This window comes from Symphalangus syndactylus, chromosome 22 (genome assembly GCF_028878055.3).
Source record: "Symphalangus syndactylus isolate Jambi chromosome 22, NHGRI_mSymSyn1-v2.1_pri, whole genome shotgun sequence".
Lineage (NCBI taxonomy): Eukaryota > Metazoa > Chordata > Mammalia > Primates > Hylobatidae > Symphalangus > Symphalangus syndactylus.
The window spans coordinates 8,727,539-8,746,886 of NC_072444.2; the positions used below are offsets into that span (position 1 = coordinate 8,727,539).

The 19,348-nt window shown below is 40.1% G+C and overlaps 1 protein-coding gene across 50 annotated transcripts in view; it reads right to left on the reverse strand.

Moving 5' to 3' along the window:
- EPB41 (erythrocyte membrane protein band 4.1) overlaps positions 1-19,348 on the reverse strand; it is a 230,018-nt gene that overhangs the window by 70,134 nt on the left and 140,536 nt on the right. For all 50 annotated transcript variants that reach the window (XM_063631419.1, XM_063631417.1, XM_063631410.1 and 47 more), the window contains 4 exons: positions 10,653-10,740; positions 7,913-8,065; positions 5,215-5,312; positions 419-591 (listed from right to left, as the gene is read on the reverse strand). In XM_063631419.1, coding sequence (XP_063487489.1) covers positions 419-591; positions 5,215-5,312; positions 7,913-8,065; positions 10,653-10,740 — 512 coding nt within the window. The remainder of the gene's footprint in view (positions 1-418; positions 592-5,214; positions 5,313-7,912; positions 8,066-10,652; positions 10,741-19,348) is intronic.

Consider the following 19,348-nt stretch of genomic DNA (forward strand, 5'->3'; position numbering starts at 1 on the left):
ATTTTACCACTGAGCTTCTTCTTTTTTTTTTGAAATGGAGTCCCACTCTGTCAGCCAGGCTGAAGTGCAACAGTGTGATCTCGGCTCACTGCAATCTCTGCCTCCTGGGTTCAAGCAATTCTCCTGTCTCAGCCTCCCAAGTAGCTGGGATTACAGGCATACGCCTCCACGCCCGGCTAATTTTTTGTATTTTTAGTAGAGATGAGGTTTCACTGTGTTGCCCAGGCTGGTCTCAAACTCCTGAGCCCAGGCAATCCACCTGCCCTGGCCTCCCAAAGTGCTAGGATTACAGGTGTAAGCCACCGCACCAGGCCCAACCCTGAGCTTCTTTAATTTGGTTCTCTTATAGATAACTGTACTTCCTTTATCTTTCCAAATGAATTATGATCACAAGAAATCATTAATATTCAATACAAACCTCCATCGAGGCTCCGGGATGCCCGTTTACTTGCTGTACGCTCAAAGTGTGGGGCAGGCCTGTCAATTAGAGCACTAGCTTGCCTGGTCTGAGCTTGAGTTCGGCCACTGTATCGAAATTTGGATCCTAGCGCAAGAAATTTGCTTTTGGGAATGGTGTCTGTAGATGTCAATCTGGGGGGAAAATCATAATAGTCATATTATTATATATTCATCTTATTATTCTAAAACTGTAAAATTAAAAACAAAATCAAGAATAAAAAAGTTTCACAATTCTCAAGGTTTCCATATAGTTACTAAGAAATTTTCAATCAAGTAATCATTATTTTAGTTCTTTGTCATTTCTCAAAGCAACCAGTATAATTTAGTTGGGACCTATATTAATTTTATTTATAGCTCTAGAGAAAGGGCCTCACAGTTTTCAAAATGTTTTTACAGCACTGCAGTATTTTTACTACGTCCTTGTAATGTTCTCCCCATTTTATAGATATAGGAAACTGAACCTCAAAAAAGAAGTTACTTAAGGTCACACAGCTGTTAGGGTACTGGGCAGTAACAAAGTCAAAGCCCAGAGCTCTTTTTCCACTCTCCTAGAATGACAGTTTTGTCAAATGCACTCCAAACTCAATTAATGCCTGGTAATCTATTTAACAGGTTATTTGGTATATCTTTAAACTCACTTGGGAGCCCCATCTTTTTCCTATATGGCACTCTATGTACTCTTTGTACCATACTGAATTGAAACAATCTATTTCTATGCTGGTCTCCCCTATAAGACTGAATTCTCTAGGAGTAAAGAACAAAGACCATGGCTTATTCATCTTTGTGTTTTTGCTTCTGGCATAGTGCGTGGCATAAATATGATACCCAATAAATGTCTATTGAATAAGTACATAAATTACTACATCAAATACTACCAAAAAGAGAGTATTTTTCCCTTTGAGGTAATTAATTTCAATTCAGCAAACATATACTTTCTTTTATGTAAGGGAGCATTACATTTTAAGGTATCGTCTTATTTTGATGCAATGGATTTAAATATGCCACCCTACAAGTAAGTAGACTGGCTGCAGCTGAAATCTATACCACGGTTATTAGACATTCAAAAATCACTTTTTTACTCCTTGCTCTTTTTAAACAATTCTACCTTTGTGGTTTGATTTTAAAGAAGGAGGAATGATGAAAGCACAAATAAATGTGTTAATGCCAATAATTAAGATTCTTTAATTGGATGTAAAATGTACCCTCGTTTTATTTTGAAATAATTGAAATATTAATTTCCTTGAGTTTTCTTCTCATTGACTGTGCTATAGTGCTATTATATGAAAATATAAATAGAAGGAAAAGATATCAGGATTATCTCTCTCTTTAAGAATCGAGTTTATTTATGAATGAAATGACGTGAGGCCTGGGATTTGCTTCAAAATAATCTCGGAAGTAGGGGGAAGGAGTGGATAGGGATATAGATGAAACAAGATTGGCTTTGGGGTGGTAATTATTGAAGCTGGGTGATAAGTACAAGGGGATTTTATTGTACTGTTGCTACATATGAAATTTTCCCTAGTTCTTTTAATTGTGATGTTAGGGTGTCAATTTTGGATCTTTCCTGCTTTCTCTTGTGGGCATTTAGTGCTATAAATTTCCCTCTACACACTGCTTTGAACGTGTCCCAGAGATTCTGGTATGTTGTGTCTTTGTTCTCGTTGGTTTCAAAGAACATCTTTATTTCTGCCTTCATTTCATTATGTACCCAATAGTCATTCAGGAGCAGGTTGTTCAGTTTCCATGTAGTTGAGCGGTTTTGACTGAGTTTCTTAATCCTGAGTTCTAGTTTGATTGCACTGTGGTCTGAGAGACAGTTTGTTATAATCTCTGTTCTTTTACATTTGCTGAGAAGAGCTTTACTTCCAACTATGTGGTCAATTTTGGAATAGGTGTGGTGTGGTGCTGAAAAAAATGTATATTCTGTTGATTTGGGGTGGAGAGTTCTGTAGATGTCTATTAGGCCCACTTTATGTAGAGCTGAGTTCAATTCCTGGATATCCTTGTTAACTTTCTGTCTCGTTGATCTGTCTAATGCTGACAGTGGGGTGTTAAAATCTCCCATTACTATTGTGTGGGAGTTTAAGTCCCTTTGTAGGTCACTGAGGACTTGCTTTATGAATCTGGGTGCTCCTGTGTTGGGTGCATATATATTTAGGATAGTTAGCTCTTCTTGTTGAATTGATCCCTTTACCATTATATAATGGCCTTCTTTGTCTCTTTTGATCTTTGTTGGTTTAAAGTCTATTTTATCAGAGACTAGGATTGCAACCCCTGCCTTTTATAAATCATGCTGCTATAAAGACACATGCACACGTATGTTTATTGCGGCACTATTCACAATAGCAAAGAGTTGGAACCAACCCAAATGTCCAACAACGATAGACTGGATTAAGAAAATGTGGCACATATACACCATGGAATACTATGCAGCCATAAAAAATGATGAGTTCGTGTCCTTTGTAGGGACATGGATGAAACTGGAAAACATCATTCTCAGTAAACTATCGCAAGGACAAAAAACCAAACACCGCATGTTCTCACTCATAGGTGGGAATTGAACAATGAGAACTCATGGACACAGGAAGGGGAACATCACGCTCTGGGGACTGTTGTGGGGTGGGGGGAGGGGGGAGGGACAGCATTAGGAGATACACCTAATGCTAAATGACGAGTTAATGGGTGCAGGAAATCAACATGGCACATGGATACATATGTAACAAACCTGCACATTGTGCACATGTACCCTAAAACCCTAAAGTATAATAAAAAAAAAAAAAAAAAAAAATGAAAAAAAAAAAAAAAAAAAAAAAAAAGAAATTTTCCATAATAAAGAAACGTTCTTAAAAAGGCAAACTGGACCGCGCGCAGTGGCTCACGCCTGTAATCCCAGCACTTTGAGAGGCCAAGGCGAGTGGATCACTTGAGGTCAGGAGTTCGAGACCAGCCTGGTCAACATGGCGAAACCCGGTCTCTACTAAAATTTAAAAATTAGCTGGGCGTGGTGGTGTGCACCTATAGTTCCAGCTACTTGGGAGGCTGAGTCATCACGCCACTGCACTCCAGCCTGGGCAACACAGTGAGACTCTATCTCAAAAAAAAAAAAAAAAAAGCAAACTGATAAATAGCCAACTCTCCTTTGAATACAAGTAATTGTCTAAGATCTGTCTTCTCTACTAGATTGGGTGTTCCATCAGGAGAGAGACTAGAACTATCTTGTGGTATATTCCCAGCGCCTAACATGGTGCATACAAGAAGGGTAAGCACACAGAAAATGCTTGGTAAATGAATTCAAGGAGTTAATAATAAGGCTTCTTGGCACGGTGGCTCACGCCTGTAATCCCAGCACTCTGGGAGGCCAAGGCGAGTGGATCACTTGAGGTCAGGAGTTCGACACCAGCCTGGTCAACGTAGTGAAACTCCATCTCTACTAAAAATACAAAAAATAGCCAGGCGTGGTGTTGGGCATCTGTAATCCCAGCTACTTGGGAGGCTGAGGCAGGAGAATCACTGGAATCCAGGAGCAGTGAGCCAAAATCACAGACTGCACTCCCGCCTGGCAACAGAGCAAGACTGTCACAAACAAACAGCAGAGGAAATACTTTCTCTGTCTTCTGATTATCGGGTACTATTGGGCTTCAAATATGATTCTGTGTGCTCCCTTTCTGGGTTTCATTAGAGCTAAGCTAACAATCAGCTTCAAGGCTGGCCAGGCACCGTGGCTCACACCTGTAATCCCAGCACTTTGGGAGGCCGAAGTGGGCGGATCACGAGGTCAGGAGATAGAGATCATCCTGGCTAACACGGTGAAACCTCGTCTCTACTAAAAATACAAAAACAAAAACTAGCTAGGTGTGTGGTGGTGTGCACCTGTAATCCCAGCTGCTCAGGAGGCTGAGGCAGGAGAACTGCTTGAACCCAGGAGTAGGAGGTTGCAGTGAGCCAAGATCCGCCACTGCACTCCAGCCTGGGCGACAGAGCAAGACTCTCTCGGAAAAAAAAAAAAAAAATCAGCTTCACATCTTTAACCTTATAGTATAAAAGCTCCACAAAAAGTAGTTAAGCATTGCTTAGAGAAATTCCATGTAGAAAAAAAAATAAACAAAAACAAAAAAATAAAAATTCCATCCGGGCACGGTGGCTCACGCCTGTAATCCCAGCACATTGGGAGGCCAAGGCGAGTGGATCACCTGAGGTCAGGAGTTTGAGACCACCCTGACCAACATAGTGAAACCCTGTCTCTATTAAAAATACAAAAAATTAGCTGGGCATGTTGGCGGGCGCCTGTATTCCCAGCTACTCAGGAGGCTGAGGCAGGAGAATCACTTGAACCTGGGAGGAGGAGGTTGCAGTGAGCCGAGATCGTGCCACTGCACTTCAGCCTGGGCAACAAGAGTGAAACTCCATCTCAAAAAAAAAAAAAATTCCACATGGAGGTAAGTGAGGGTAACTCCCCTTAATCGGACTGATTTTAGCTACAATTAGTGCAATCCCAGAGTCCCTAGTAAATACAGATTCCCATTCCTTACTCCTCTCTTCCTTCTACCATACACAGACAGGTGCTTTGGAAATGTTGAGGCATACTTTTCAACCCAAAGGGAGAGAAATGGATTCATTTTGTCTTGCTTAAGATGATCTCATCTGAGCTAAATAAAAGAGTGCCAGTCATACAATGAAAGGAATTTTAATAGCAGGCTTAAAATAGAAACGTTATAAATAATTTATCCTTGAAAAATACTGAAGTGAGAATAATACCTGAAAAACGTGTGATGTTCTACACAGACTTTCCATAATTTCTTAGCCGCTCGGTAACTGGGGAGTTTGAATCCGATGGTACTTTCATACTGCTCTTGCTACAAAAACACAAATAAACATGGGACATGAAGTATTACATGTGATACGGTACCAAATGACAGTGATACAGTACCAGAGAAATACGGTGCCAAAGAAGAGGCCATTGTTACCAATTTAAGGACATAAAATGTCATTTGGAATTTTTTCCTACTTAAAGAAACTCACTCACTGAGGGTGGCTTTTTCCAAAGCAAGAAAGCCAGGGAATGCATCTAAGATTTTTTTTTTTTCCAGAAAACACACACACATTCATTATACATTTTTCTGAGACACAATTAAGTCACCTCTTGATTGTCCAGACACTGCTTTTCCTTAGTCACTATCTGCATTTGGGACACTGTTCAATGAATAGGGAATGGGATATTGACCAAGTCCTCCAATCAATCAATATTATTATGCAATAGAAATTAGTAATAGGAGCTAAAGATTTTAGTTCAAGCCAGATTTTTAAATCAATTTTTAAAATTGACAAATAAAAATTGTACATACTTATCATCTACAACATGTTGTTTTGAAATATGTATACATGCCAGGCGCGGTGGCTCACGCCTGTAATCCCAGCACTTTGGGAGGCTGAGGTGGGCGGATCACAAGGTCAGGAGTTCAAGACGAGCTCGACCAACATGGTGAAACCTCGTTTCTACTAAAAATACAAAAAAATTAGCCAGGCATGGTGGCACACGCCTGTAATCCCAGCTACTCAGGAAGCTGAGGTAGGAGAATCACTTGAACCTGGGAGGTGGAGGTTGTGGTGAGCTGAGATCGCACCACTGCACTCCAGCCTGGGTAACAGAGCGAGACTCCCTCTTCTAAAAATAAAATAAAATAAAATAAAATAAAATAAAATAAAATAAAATAAAATAAAATAATAAAAATTAAAAAATAAACAAACCGAAGAAATATGTATACATTGTGAAATGGCTAAATTGAGCTGATTAACATATGTATTACCTGATATACTTATTATTTTTTTGTGGTGAGAAAACTTAAAATCTAGTCTCTTAGCAATTTTTCAAGAGAACAATACATTGTTATTAACGATAGTCACCATGTTGTACAATAGATCTCTTCAACTTATTCCTCAGATTCTTGAATCATTAAATATTCTTTTTCCTTTGATTGATCATTAATTTATCTAGATTCCTCTTACACTGAAGCAAACCATATTCTGCCAGGGTTGCTAGAAACACTGTCCTGCTGACCTCTTGCCTCTTTGTTTCCACTTTAAGCATATTTTCTAAGATGGAAAGGAAACTGACATTTATTTTGAGTGCCTACTATTGCCAGTAACACTATGATTAGATAGTATCATCTATATTTTTACACATGAAGGAACTGAGGTCAGAGAAGTTATTTGCTCAGTCTGACAGCTATGAAATGACAGAACCAGATTTTTACCCTCTTCACCATACCATGCCACTGCTAAATCATCTACTGCTGCCACAATACTGTTTCTCAAAATCCTGTTGTTCCTGATTGCCTTCTTAAATAAGAATTCTACATTTTTAGAAGCTAAGGACTTCCCATTATCATATTAATGTGTGTGAGGGATGAGATTCTAATTTGCTGTTATATTCCTAGTCCCCAGAATAGTGTCCAACACAGGAAAGCTCTCAATAAATATTTGTTGACTGAATAACTCTTGAATTTGAAATTTTAAGGGAAAACACTGATTGCTCTGTGCTAGGCATAGGTAAATAATTATGGTACAAAATAAATGCTTCTATGGTAATCTCTATCCAAGATTTTTAAGGTTCCACATCCAGAATTTACGGCACAAATAATGAGCCATTATTCACCAGCAGATGGTGATATATACACAAAAAAGCCACCTTAGGTTAGTATCATTTCCTATAAAGAACTTACACAGCTGTCATCTCATTTGATCTTCAAATAACTATGATGGAGAAGGTATTATCCTGCTTAAATGATAAGGAAGCTGAGCCTTAGATTTGTCCAGGTCTTTTGTTTAGTATGTGGCAGAAAAGAAGTCAGAACTTTTTTAAAAACTTTAATTCCTACTTAAACAATTTTACGCTATTCCATAATGGTTCTTCAATACAAAAGTTAAATTTGGCCAGCATTAGTATATCCCAAAACCAACTAATAAAGGAATTAACTGGTACAAAGTTGAACATCCAACTCTATTAAAAATCTAGAACTTGGCCCTAGAACTCACTCTCAGTAACCACGAGAAGCTATGCATACAAATAAATTTTAATTATATGAGGTAAGAGATTGGTGATGCCAAACATGAGTAATTTATCCCCATAAATAATTTTAAAATCTCATGCTACTCAATTTAAAAATATTTTTCCATTAAGTTTTTGCTTGGAGTAAACAAGGAACAAATGTATCAGTCCAAGTTTAACTTTTTGCAATGGTATATTTACTTACAAAAAGTGAAATGTCCAGAAGACCAGTAGTAAGGAAAAGAAGTAGCATCACAGGACTGATCAACTTAGAAAATGGAATTATCAGCCCTTGAATAGTTAACTATAGAGAGACTTCTCAGATGACTTAATAAGGAAAATGGAAATGTAGATATTTCAGATACAGACTGTGTCTGGTTTGGGACGAAGGAAATACAAATTCTGTACCTCTCCAGGCCGAATCTTGATGAAAAAGCTGCTACGTTTATAAGAAATCTTCAGCACTTTGGGCCAAGGGAAGCGGTTAATTCTCAGCTTATCTTTGTAAACCAGAAGGCCACTAGAGCAGACACCTAGGATGATATCTACTCCTTCCAAGTCCTGAAAAAGAAAAATGTTAGTATTTCAGTCTGGAGCAAAGTACTCAATACACTGTTGACTATTACTAGATAATCTGAAGATAACAACCAAAAACAGTTACAAAACATACAATGAAAAATAAAGCTCAGCCTAACAGTTATAATTTATGGACCTATTATGTTTAAATCAGCAGTCATGACTTCCTGGAGAGTAGGGCTTAGAGCTATGTATACTACCAAATATACATGCACAATTATTAATATAATTCTTGTTTTTTTATGATAAAGTGTTAACAGCTTCAGAAATCATGTTAAATGTAGGAGTTGACTCTATTCCTATATAAACTCAGCATAAGACAATCTTAGGTTCTTAAAATTGATGTTAAGTATATTACATTAAAAATATGATCCCTAAGTCAAGAAGTTACATTAAGGCACAATGAAATCATATTTATATGCCTCTTTATTAAAGACAACTTTAAAAAATTAAATATGTAATATTAATCATCTGTGTCTGTAATTCAAAGAAAATAAATTTCACCTAAGTTAGTCCCTACAGCTAACAGTTTGTTTAGCTAAGTAATCAAAACACAAAGTTAAATGCTTCTTGACTACTCTTTCCCCCAAAATGAGTATAGAGAAATATATTAGTGCCTACACGTGTTATAACAGAGAAGTAGGAATTACATACAGTTCCAATTCAGTGACTATGTAACTGAGAATTTCCCAGAAGATGCCCTCTTAAATTTTTAAAGCTTGTGGGTGTAACTACATTTTACTTTGGAGAAACAATTTGCTTTACAATATTTGGGAAAGGAACATGCTGCCTGACTCCATCAATACCTGAATTGACACCAGCTTCCAGCAGGAATTGTGAAGCAAAATCTAACCATTTCAGTTTTAGAAACATACCCAATCTGATGTACTCATCTTCCTACAATATACTTTAGAGATTCACTGAAGTTGTAGTACCCAGCCCAAAATAATCCAGAACTTTTTTTTTTTAAGACAGAGTCTCAACTGTCATCCACGCTGGAGTGCAGTGGTGCAATCTAGGCTCACTGCAGCCTCTCCCTCCTGGGCTCAAGCAATCCTCACACCTCAGCCTCCTGAGTAGCTGGGACCACCAAAGGCACGTGCCACCATGCCTGACTAATTTTTTGTCTTTTCTGTGGAGACGGGGTTTCACCATGTTCCCCAGTCTGGTCTTGAACTCCTGAGCTTGAGCGATTGGCCGCCTCAGCCTCCCAAATTGTTGGGATTACAGGTGTGAGCCACCACGCCTGGCACTGAACCTCCCCAGCAACTTTAGTAGCTGAAAATGAGAGAAGTAAGGAGACTTTCCTTAAGGATTCATTCTGTTAGGTTGTATTAGGTAGAACTAGGATTAAAGCTCAAGTTTCCAGGGCCCTACCCAAGTGGTTTTTGAATGAGCCACTGTAGTTCATTCAGTGTGCATCAGAACAACCTGGAGAACTTATTAAAATGGATTGCTGAGCTCCATCCCCACAGAGTCTAACTCAGCAGGCCTGGGATGGGGCCTGAAATGTGCATTTCTAACAAGTTCCTAGGTGATGTTAAATGTTGCTGGCTCAGACACCATACTTTGAGAACCACTACTCTAGGCCAGTGGTTCTCAGATTCAGGCATGAATAAGAATCATTTGGGTGCTCCTTAAACCAGGAGATTCTAGAACCTCTCCTCCAAATTAATTCCATACATCTGAGAGAAGCTCAGGGATCTACATATTTAATGAACATCCTCGGTGATTCGATGTAGGTGACGCTGGCTGTGAAACAGGCCTTGTTGCCCACTACTCTATATTTTCAAATGTTACTGCATGTTAGGAAAAGCAATTTCTTTTTCTCTAGGGGCTATCTTTTGATCTTAACAGTAGCTTGGATATGAAACTTTATTCTGAGGATAGAATTGCTATGGGGCAAATTCAATTGATACAGTTGACTGATTTAACTGATACACTTACAATGCTAACAAGAGGCTGGGCACGGTGGCTCACGCCTATAATCCCAACACTTTGGGAGGCCGAGGCGGGCGGATCACGAGGTCAGGAGATCGAGACCACGGTGAAACCCCATCTCTACTAAAAATACAAAAATTAGCTGGGCGTGGTGGCGGGCGCCTGTAGTCCCAGCTACTCGGGAGGCTGAGGCAGGAGAATGGCATGAACCCGGGAGGCAGAGCTTGCAGTGAGCCGAGATCACGCCACTGCACTCCAGCCTGGGCCACAGAGCGAGGCTCCGTCTCAAAAAAGAAAAAAAAAAATGCTAACAAGAACTACTATTTCTCTTTTTCTTTTTTTTGAGACGGGGTCTTGCTCTGTCACCAGGGCTGGAGTGCAGTGGCACAATCATGGCTCACTGTACGCTCGATCTCCTGGACTCAAGTGATCCTCCCGCCTCAGCCTCCCCAGTAGCTGGGACTACAGGCATGAGCTGCTGTGCCCAGTCTACTATCTCTTTTGAATGTTTTAAAATACCCCAGATGTTGTTAAGAAGTATTATATGACAAAGATGTGATACATACATAACAGACATGTATCATATAATGTCTTCCACATGCATATTAATAAAGGGCAAAGTTATCATTACCTTTGCTTTATGAAGATCAACTCCATACATAGACAACTTTTTGGCATTCTCAAGAAACTCCAAGTCAGCCTGAGCTGGAGTCATGGACCTTTGATAGAATAAAAACATAAAATTCTTTCAGTGTTACAGTGTCATCATTTACAGTAACATTTATATATTCACATACCACTATATTAAGATACATTTCCTAGTCCTGAAAGTAGGTTATTATGGAACAGAACTCATCGCTGCCTGTACCTAAATAATTAAAATATACCTTAGAAAAAGACAACGTGAGCAAACAAAAAGTCACCAAAAAGCTACAAAAAAGAATTTTTTTTAATCCTACTAAACAATTTCCTTAAAGCTATTTCATCTATCATTAGTTCTGCCCCCTTCTCTTCACTCTTTTTCTCCAACATACATAAGCTCCTCCTGCTAATTTTTCTTGCCAAGGAGATGACCAAATTAAATCCTCAGAGGGCATGGTGTAATTTACAATATCCTCTTATAGCTGCCTTTTTCTCTCCATACTCCTGAATTGAGTTATGGAAATTAAACAAGAGGGCAGCTGATGTTACTTAACTGAGGACTCTTAATCGGGGCAGGCTTGATGAAAAGAAAATTTCTGGTAACAGATGGTGTCCTGCCCACTGATATAAACAAAATAAACTGGTTAACAGAAGCACAAAGGTAATGGGGCTGCTTTCTCTGTTATTAATATGTCTTCATTACCAGGCATATAATGAATTAGATTTGTTTGAAAACAGTGAGTCTCACGGTCTAAACACTCGCTGTGACAGTCTTTTCTTCTCCTCTATAAACTTCCCCTCTTTCGAAAAGTGTTCATAAGCTGTTATATAGAGCTTTCAAGACAAAAATATCACTCCTAATGCTGCACAATTCAGACCAATCAAGTGTAACTTAACAGTAACAATAACGCAGCCACATCCCCAAGGAAAAAACATGTAAATGCCAGTTTCCCATAAGACTGCCTCAAGCTACAGAAAGCTGTAGGGGTCTCTTCATTTCACAACGAAAAGTCTCTTCCAAATCCATCTGTCTTTACCCTAATTAAAAGGACAAAGGATTCCTTGGAACAACCACCACCAAAATATGTATATAACAGGAGACAGGCTGCAGATTTGTTACTGATTTAGCCTACAGGAACAAACTTATTTTCACAAGCACTGAGGCATCACACCTAATTCTATTTATTAATGAACCTGAAATTGAAGATAAAAAAAGGAGAATGGGAAAATTAGCCCCTTATGCAAGTCTGTATATTCAAGTCATTAAAAACATTTCAGGAAAGTTTTGTAGTTTTTAATCTTTTTCCATCTAAGTTACATTTTTTTCTAGTTAACATTACTCCTATTTTACGCTTCTGTTGTTGTTGTTACTGTTATCGACGAGATGAATTTTAAATTTTTTTTTTTTTTTTTTTTTTTTTTTGAGACAGGGTCTCACTCTGTAACCCAGGGTGCAGTGCAATGGTGCAAACACAGCTCACTGCAACCTCCACTTCCCAGGCTCAAGTGATCTTCCCACCTCAGACTCCTGAGTAGCTGGGTCTACAGGTGCATGCCACCATGTCCAGCTAATTTTCTTATTTTTTGTATAGAGGGGGGTCTCAGTATGTTGCCCAGGCTGATCTTGAACTCCTAGGCTCAAGCCATCCTCCAGCCTCGGCCTTCCGAAGTGGTGGGATTACAAGCATGAGCCACCACTCCAGCTGAATTTCAGGATTTTGAAGCTGGAAAGGAGCTTGAAGTTTAAAGAGTACAACAATTTCATTTTGCTGTTGAAGAAACAGGTTCTCAGGGATCACACTACCACAGGCAAGTTAGGACCCTTAGTTGAGACAGCAGACTTAAGTCAAAACTCAAGTCACAATACTTGGGCTGGAATCCAGGCTTCAGTACTTGTAAGTGGCCAGCCAGTGTCTCCCTCCATCTCGTCTATAAAACAAGAATCATAATAATGCGTATTTCCAGACACTAGGATAGGCAATGACTTTTTTGTTTTTGCTGAATGAATGAATGAATGAATGTTACTACTGGGATCGAAATGAGATAATGGTCGTAAAACTGCTTTATAGACATGAATAGTTATTACTGCAGCCTTAGTTTTCTGATAGTCTAGTGGTTCATCTACACACAAATCATAAAATTAAGAGACACAATTTGGATCACTTGAATTTGAAGACAAATTTTAAAACATTAAGTAAAGCAATTATGATAAAATCTTCCCTATACTCACTCCTCCTACCCTACCCTAAGGGACATTAAGGGGTCAATCAATTTGAATACAGATTTAAATTTCACAGTATGTAGTTACATGCTTCTATAAATAAGCATGCTTTAAAAAATAAGGAGAGATCAGGCCAGGCACGGTGGCTCACGTATGTAATCCCAGCACTTTGGGAGGCCGAGGCAGGCGGATCACCTGAGGTAGGGAGTTCAAGACCAGCCTGACCAACGTGGAGAAACCCCGTCTCTACTAAAAATACAAAATTAGCTGGGCGTGGTGGCACATGCCTGTAATCCCAGCTACTCAGGAGGCTGAGGCAGAAGAATTGCTTGAACCTGGGAGGCAGAGGTTGTGGTGAGCTGAGATTGTGTCATTGCATTCCAGCCTGGGCAACAAGAGCGAAACTCCGTCTCACAAATAAATAAATAAGGAGAGATCTTTTAAACTTCCTTGTTAGTTGAAAATAATATTTATATTTGAAGTTTGGCTGATGTTTGCATTTAAAATTTTTTACCTAATTTTTAGCCAGGCTCAGTGGCATGCACCTATAGTCCTAGCTACTCTGGAGGCTGAGACAGGAGGATTGCTTGAGTCTATGAGCCCAGGCGACATAGAGAGACCTTGTCTCAGTCGGGCACGGTGGCTCATGCCTATAATTCCAGCACTTTGGGAGGCCGAGGCGGGCGGATCACCTGAGGACGGGAGTTCGAGACCAGCCTGACCAACATGGAGAAACCCCGTCTCTACTACTAAAAGTACAAAATTAGCCGGGGGGGGTGGCACATGCCTGTAATCCCAGCTACTTGGGAGGCTGAGGCAGGAGGATCACTTGAACCCGGGAGGCAGAGGTTTCGGTGAGCCGAGGTTGCGCCATTGCACTCCAGCCTGGGCAACCAATGAAACTTCATCTCAAAAAAAAAAAAAAAAAAAAAAGTTGAGAGACCTTGTCTCCAAAAAAAGAAAAAGAGTAATTTTAGCTGGGTGCGGTGACCTGTAGTCCCAGCTACTTGGGAGGCTGAGGCAGGTAGATTGCTTGAGTTTAAGGCTGTAAGTGAGTTACAATCACACCTGTAAATAGCACTGCACTTCAGGTTGCACAACATAACAAAGTCCCTTTACAATTCTTTTAAAAATATAATTCTAACTTAGGAATATTTTTTTTTTTTTTTTTTTTTTTTTTTTTTTTGAGACAGAGTCTCGCTCTGTCACCCAGGCTGGAGTGCAGTGGCGCGATCTCGGCTCACTGCAAGCTCCGCCTCCCAGGTTCACGCCATTCTCCTGCCTCAGCCTCTCCGAGTAGCTGGGACTACAGGCGCCCACCACCACGCCTGGCTCATTTTTTGTATTTTTAGTAGAGACGGGGTTTCACCATATTGGCCAGGCTGATCTCAAACTCCTGACCTCGTGATCTGCCCATCTCAGCCTCCCAAAGTGCTGGGATTAAAGGCGTGAGCCAAAAAAAATTTTTTTAAGAGACAGGGTCTTGCTCTGTCACCCAGACTGGAGTGCAGTGGCACCATCATGGTTCACTGCAGCCTTGACCTCCCAGGTTCAGGTGAACTCTTGGGCTCAAGCTATCAGCTCACCTCAGCCTCCAAAAGTGCTCGAATTACAGGCATGAGCCACCATGCCCAGCCTTAAAATTTCAATGTATTTATTTATGTCAGTACGGACTCATGAATTTTCATCTTATTCAATGCAGTTTATTAATTATTTTCCTTATCTATTTTAATGTTTAAATTGCCCCAGATTTGGTAGTGGGAACCTCTCCAAGCTGGATTCTGTGTCCTTCTGACCATTTCCCATCATTTTTCCAGTACTTCCTTCTGACACAGTGTATAGTTAGAGTATGTATCTGTGTATGTATTTACCTTTTTACATCTATATTTCTATATCTACCTATCTATATATTGGAAACCACAAGTTCACATCGAAGCCTCCAGTTTTAATATGATATCCTAACAAGGTTCATTTTAGTTTCTCTCTTTCCATAATTTGTGTCTCACTTTACTGACAGTGAGAAACCTGGCTCCCATTACCCTGAATACACTGACTAATTTGATCAATCCCTCTATATCATCATATAATCTCTCACTGCAGCCACAAACCCCTACCGTATGTGGATGTCCTCCTCACTCAACTTGAACCCTGAAGTCCCCATTCTGGGCTACTCAGCACACGTGGATGTCCTCCTTACCTCACCAGGGTTCCGACTGCTGGTGTGGGACCATCTCTCCATGCTGCTTAGGCTTTGACACTCTGCATCAAGCACCACCCCGTATGGATGCCCTCCACATCCTGTGTAGGCTTTTCCCCCACATGGATGCCCTTCTTGCTCTGCTTGGCTTCTGAAACCCACCACCAGGTACCCACACACGACTATCATCCTCATCCACTTGAGCTCTGATTCTTCATGCCAGGCTGCCCTCCAACCCACGGACCCACTCCTCACTCTGCTTAGGCCTCAACATCCCAAGCCAGACTGCCCCTCTGCACGATGACTATCTTGCTCTGCCCCACCTAATGCTGCCAGAAAGCTTTTTCTGATTATAAAAATCGTACACATTCACTGTATAAAATTTGGAAAACATCATGAAAAGCATAGAAAAGAAAATTTATAATCTCACCACCCACAGATATCTGTGCATGTTAACACAACACGTATATTTGAAAAATTAATATCACAAAATAAATTATTTTTTGCCTTAAATTTTAATGATCAAGGTTTTCCCTAAAATTTCCAAGACCTTTGAAAGTCGTAACAAACCAGCTGGGAAGAGATCAGTACCACTAAACCATTAAAAGTACTGTCTGGAATTTATTCAGTACCACCTAATAATTTACTACTTGTAAGTACTGCAGCTTACAAAAGTACCTGACCAGGAAGCTCTGGCACTAGTTAACTCTTGCTCATTAAAAAGAGAAGTTACAATAAAGTTTCCCTGCATTTATTTCAAGCAAGTGGGATCAGGATAGAGCTATTCAGTGAGTTCCAATGTTATGTGACCCCCTTTTAATAATGTTTGTTATATCTCCTCATTAAGGATTGTGATTTCAAAGAATTAAGTGGGGGACAATAGACAAGTTTACATACCTTCCTAATACCCATAAATGGAGGGCAATTAATTTTAAAGCTTGATTTGCTAGTGTAAATTTAAAGTGTTAATTATAGCTTTAAAATCCCAGTCTGGGCAAAGGGCCACTACTAAGGATTCCATTTACGCAGGCTGTCTTCTATTTGAGAAGTGCTTGTACTGCACTTTCCAATGCATAGTAAAATGCATATGCCTCAGCGGAAGTTTCTTTGGATTAGTTAAAATGCCATGTTGTTGGACATAATTAAATTGTTCCTTTGGGTTTGTGAGGGTTGCAAATCTTTCCAAAAAGGAGCAAGTAAATTCCAAGATGACAGACTCCTAAATGTTCTGGTCATGGTGATCCATTATTGCTCAATTTCTACCACATCTCTAAGAGAACATCGACTGAACGATATCCATTTGTCCCTTGAGATTGTTTCACCTAATTGGGTTTACATTCTGATAAAGGTTAAAACTAGTTCTCCAAACCAAGACACATACATTCATCACTTGTGAAGTGAGGATAAGAATTTATTTATTTTTATTTTTTATTTATTTACTTTTTGAGACGGAGTCTCGCTCTGTCGCCCAGGCTGGAGTGCAGTGGTGTGATCTCAGCTCACTGCAACCTCTGCCCCTCCAGGTTTAAGCAATTCTCTGCCTCAGCCTCTGGAGTAGCTGGGATTACAGGCGCGTGCCACCAAGCCCGGCTAATTTTTTGTATTTTTAGTAGAGACGGGGTTTCACCATCTTGGCCAGGCTGGTCTTGAACTCCTGACCTCGTGATCCACCTGCCTCGGCCTCCCAAAGTGCTGGGATTACAGGTGTGAGGCACCACACCCGGCCTTTTTTTTTTTTTTTAGATGGAGTCTCGCTTTGTCACCCAGGCTAGAGTGCAGTGTTGTGATCTCGGCTCACTGCAACCTCCGCCTCCTGGATTCAAGCAATTCTCCTACCTCAGCCTCCAGAGTAGCTGGGACTACAGGTGCACGCCACCATGCCCAGCTAATTTTTGTATTTTTATTAGAGATGGGGTTTCACCATGTTGGCTAGGATGGTCTTGATTTCCTGACCTCGTGATCCACCTGCCTTGGCCTCCCAAAGTGCTGGGATTACAAGTGTGAGCCACTGTGCCCAGCCAATAATTATTATTATCCTAGCAGATATTTGAACTCTCACTATATACTGTCATTGTACTAATCACTTTATATAAATTTTCTCATTTAACAATTAGGAAATTTACATTATTGCCCTTATTTTTCAGATGAAAAAACTGAAGCTTAGAGAGCTTAAGTAACTTACCAAGAGGCACACAGTTAACAAGGAATGGATTCTGAATTTAAAGAAAGGCTGACTCCAGAGCCCAAGCTTTCAACTATGGTGCCCTATTGCCCCAACTCAGTGGTTCTCAAACTTTTTTGATCTCAGGACCTCTTTATTCTCTTAAAAATTATTGTAAAAATTATTGAGGACCCTAAAGAGCTTTTTTTTTTTTTTTTTGAGACGGAGTTTTGCTTTTTTTGCCCAGGCTGGAGTGCAATGGCATGATCTCGGCTCACCACAACCTCTGCCTCCCGGGTTCAAGCGATTCTCCTGCCTCAGCCTCCTGAGGAGCTGGGATTATAGGCATGTGCCACCAGGCCTGGCTGATTTTGTATTTTTAGTAGAGACGGGGTTTCTCCATGTTGGTCAGGCTGGTCTCGAACTCCCGACCTCAGGTGATCTGGCCACCCTGGCCTCCCAAAGTCCTGGGATTACAGGCATGAGCCACTGTGCCTGGCTAAGAGCTTTTCTTTATGTGGCTTATAGCTATTAGTATTCACTACATTAAAACTGTTTTAACTAAGGAAAATTTAAAATGTTTATTAAATTTCTAAAAAGTAACAGTAATCCAGCCAAGCACGGTGGCTCACGTCTGTAATCCCAGCACTTTAGCAGGCCGAGGCAGGCAGATCACCTGAGGTCAGGAGTTCAGGACCAGCCTGGCCAACATGGTGAAACCCTGTCTCTGCTAAAAATACAAAAATTAGCCAAGTGCGGTGGCAGGCGCTTGTAATCCCAGCTACTCGGGGGGCTGAGGCACGAGAATCACTTGAACCCAGGAGGTGGAGATTGCAGTGAGCCAAGATCACACAATTGCACTCCAGCCTGGGCGACAAGAGTGAAACTCCATTTTAAAATAAAATAAAATAAAATAATAGTAATCCCATTACTTTTTAACATAAATAACATAATTTCTGAAAAATACCAATATTTTCTGAAAAAGTGATGAACAGGTAACTTTGCTTTACATATTTACAAACCTCTTCAATGTCTGGCATAGAAGACAGCTGAATTCTCCCAACTGCTTCTGCATTCAACCTGTTGCAATATATTGATTTGGCAGTATGTGAAGAAATCTGATCTCACACAGAGATGTAGTTTGAAAAGGGGTGACTATGAATTTAAAATATTCTTTTTTTTTTTTTTTGAGACGGAGTCTTGCTCTTGTCGCCTAGGCTGTAGTGCAATGGCACGGTCTTGGCTCACTGCAACCACCGCCTCTCAGGTTCAAGCGATTCTCCTGCCTCAGCCTCCCAAGTAGCTGGGATTACAGGTGCCCACCACCATGCCTGGCTAATTTTTGTATTTTTAGTACAGACGGGGTTTCGCCATATTTGCCAGGCTGGTCTCGAACTCCTGACCTTGTGATTCGCATGCCTCCGCCTCCCAAAGTGCTGGGATTACAGGCATGAGCCACTGCGCCTGGTCTAAAATATTCTTTTCTGGTATTACACTAAAACTTACCAATGGCAGTTTCTTAAAGATAATTTTCAATGTGAAATGTAGAAACTTATCAATGAACTTTTTGTACTGTTACATTAAAATCCATTGGTCTACCTTGCATTTTGAACGGATCTTTTACCTGTGCATGATTTTTTTAACACTGTGCATTTCTAATCTGAAAAATACTTATTCACTAAGTTATGAAAATCTTCCAAATCTTGATACAATATGTGTATAAAAAACTCACATTCATTAAAATCACCACCGACCTTAGCAGAAGTCTTTAAAAGTGTCAAGATCATAGGAATATATAAAAGTTTTCCAAAATTCTAATTTTTACCGGAAAGCCTGAATTTTGTCATTAGCAACAAATACTATCAGTTGCTTTCCTAAAAAGTACTAGCTCATTTCATTTTTGAGAAAATGTGTGTCAAATAAGCGAGTCTGAATAATCATAGTTTGTCATTTTTTCAAGAAAACATGGTGTTTTATAGAAAAGATGGCCACCGGGCGTGGTGGCTCATGCCTGTAATCCTAGCACTTTGGGAGGCTGAGGCGGGCGGATCACGAGGTCAGGAGATTGAGACCATCCTGGCTAACACGGTGAAACCCCGTCTCTAC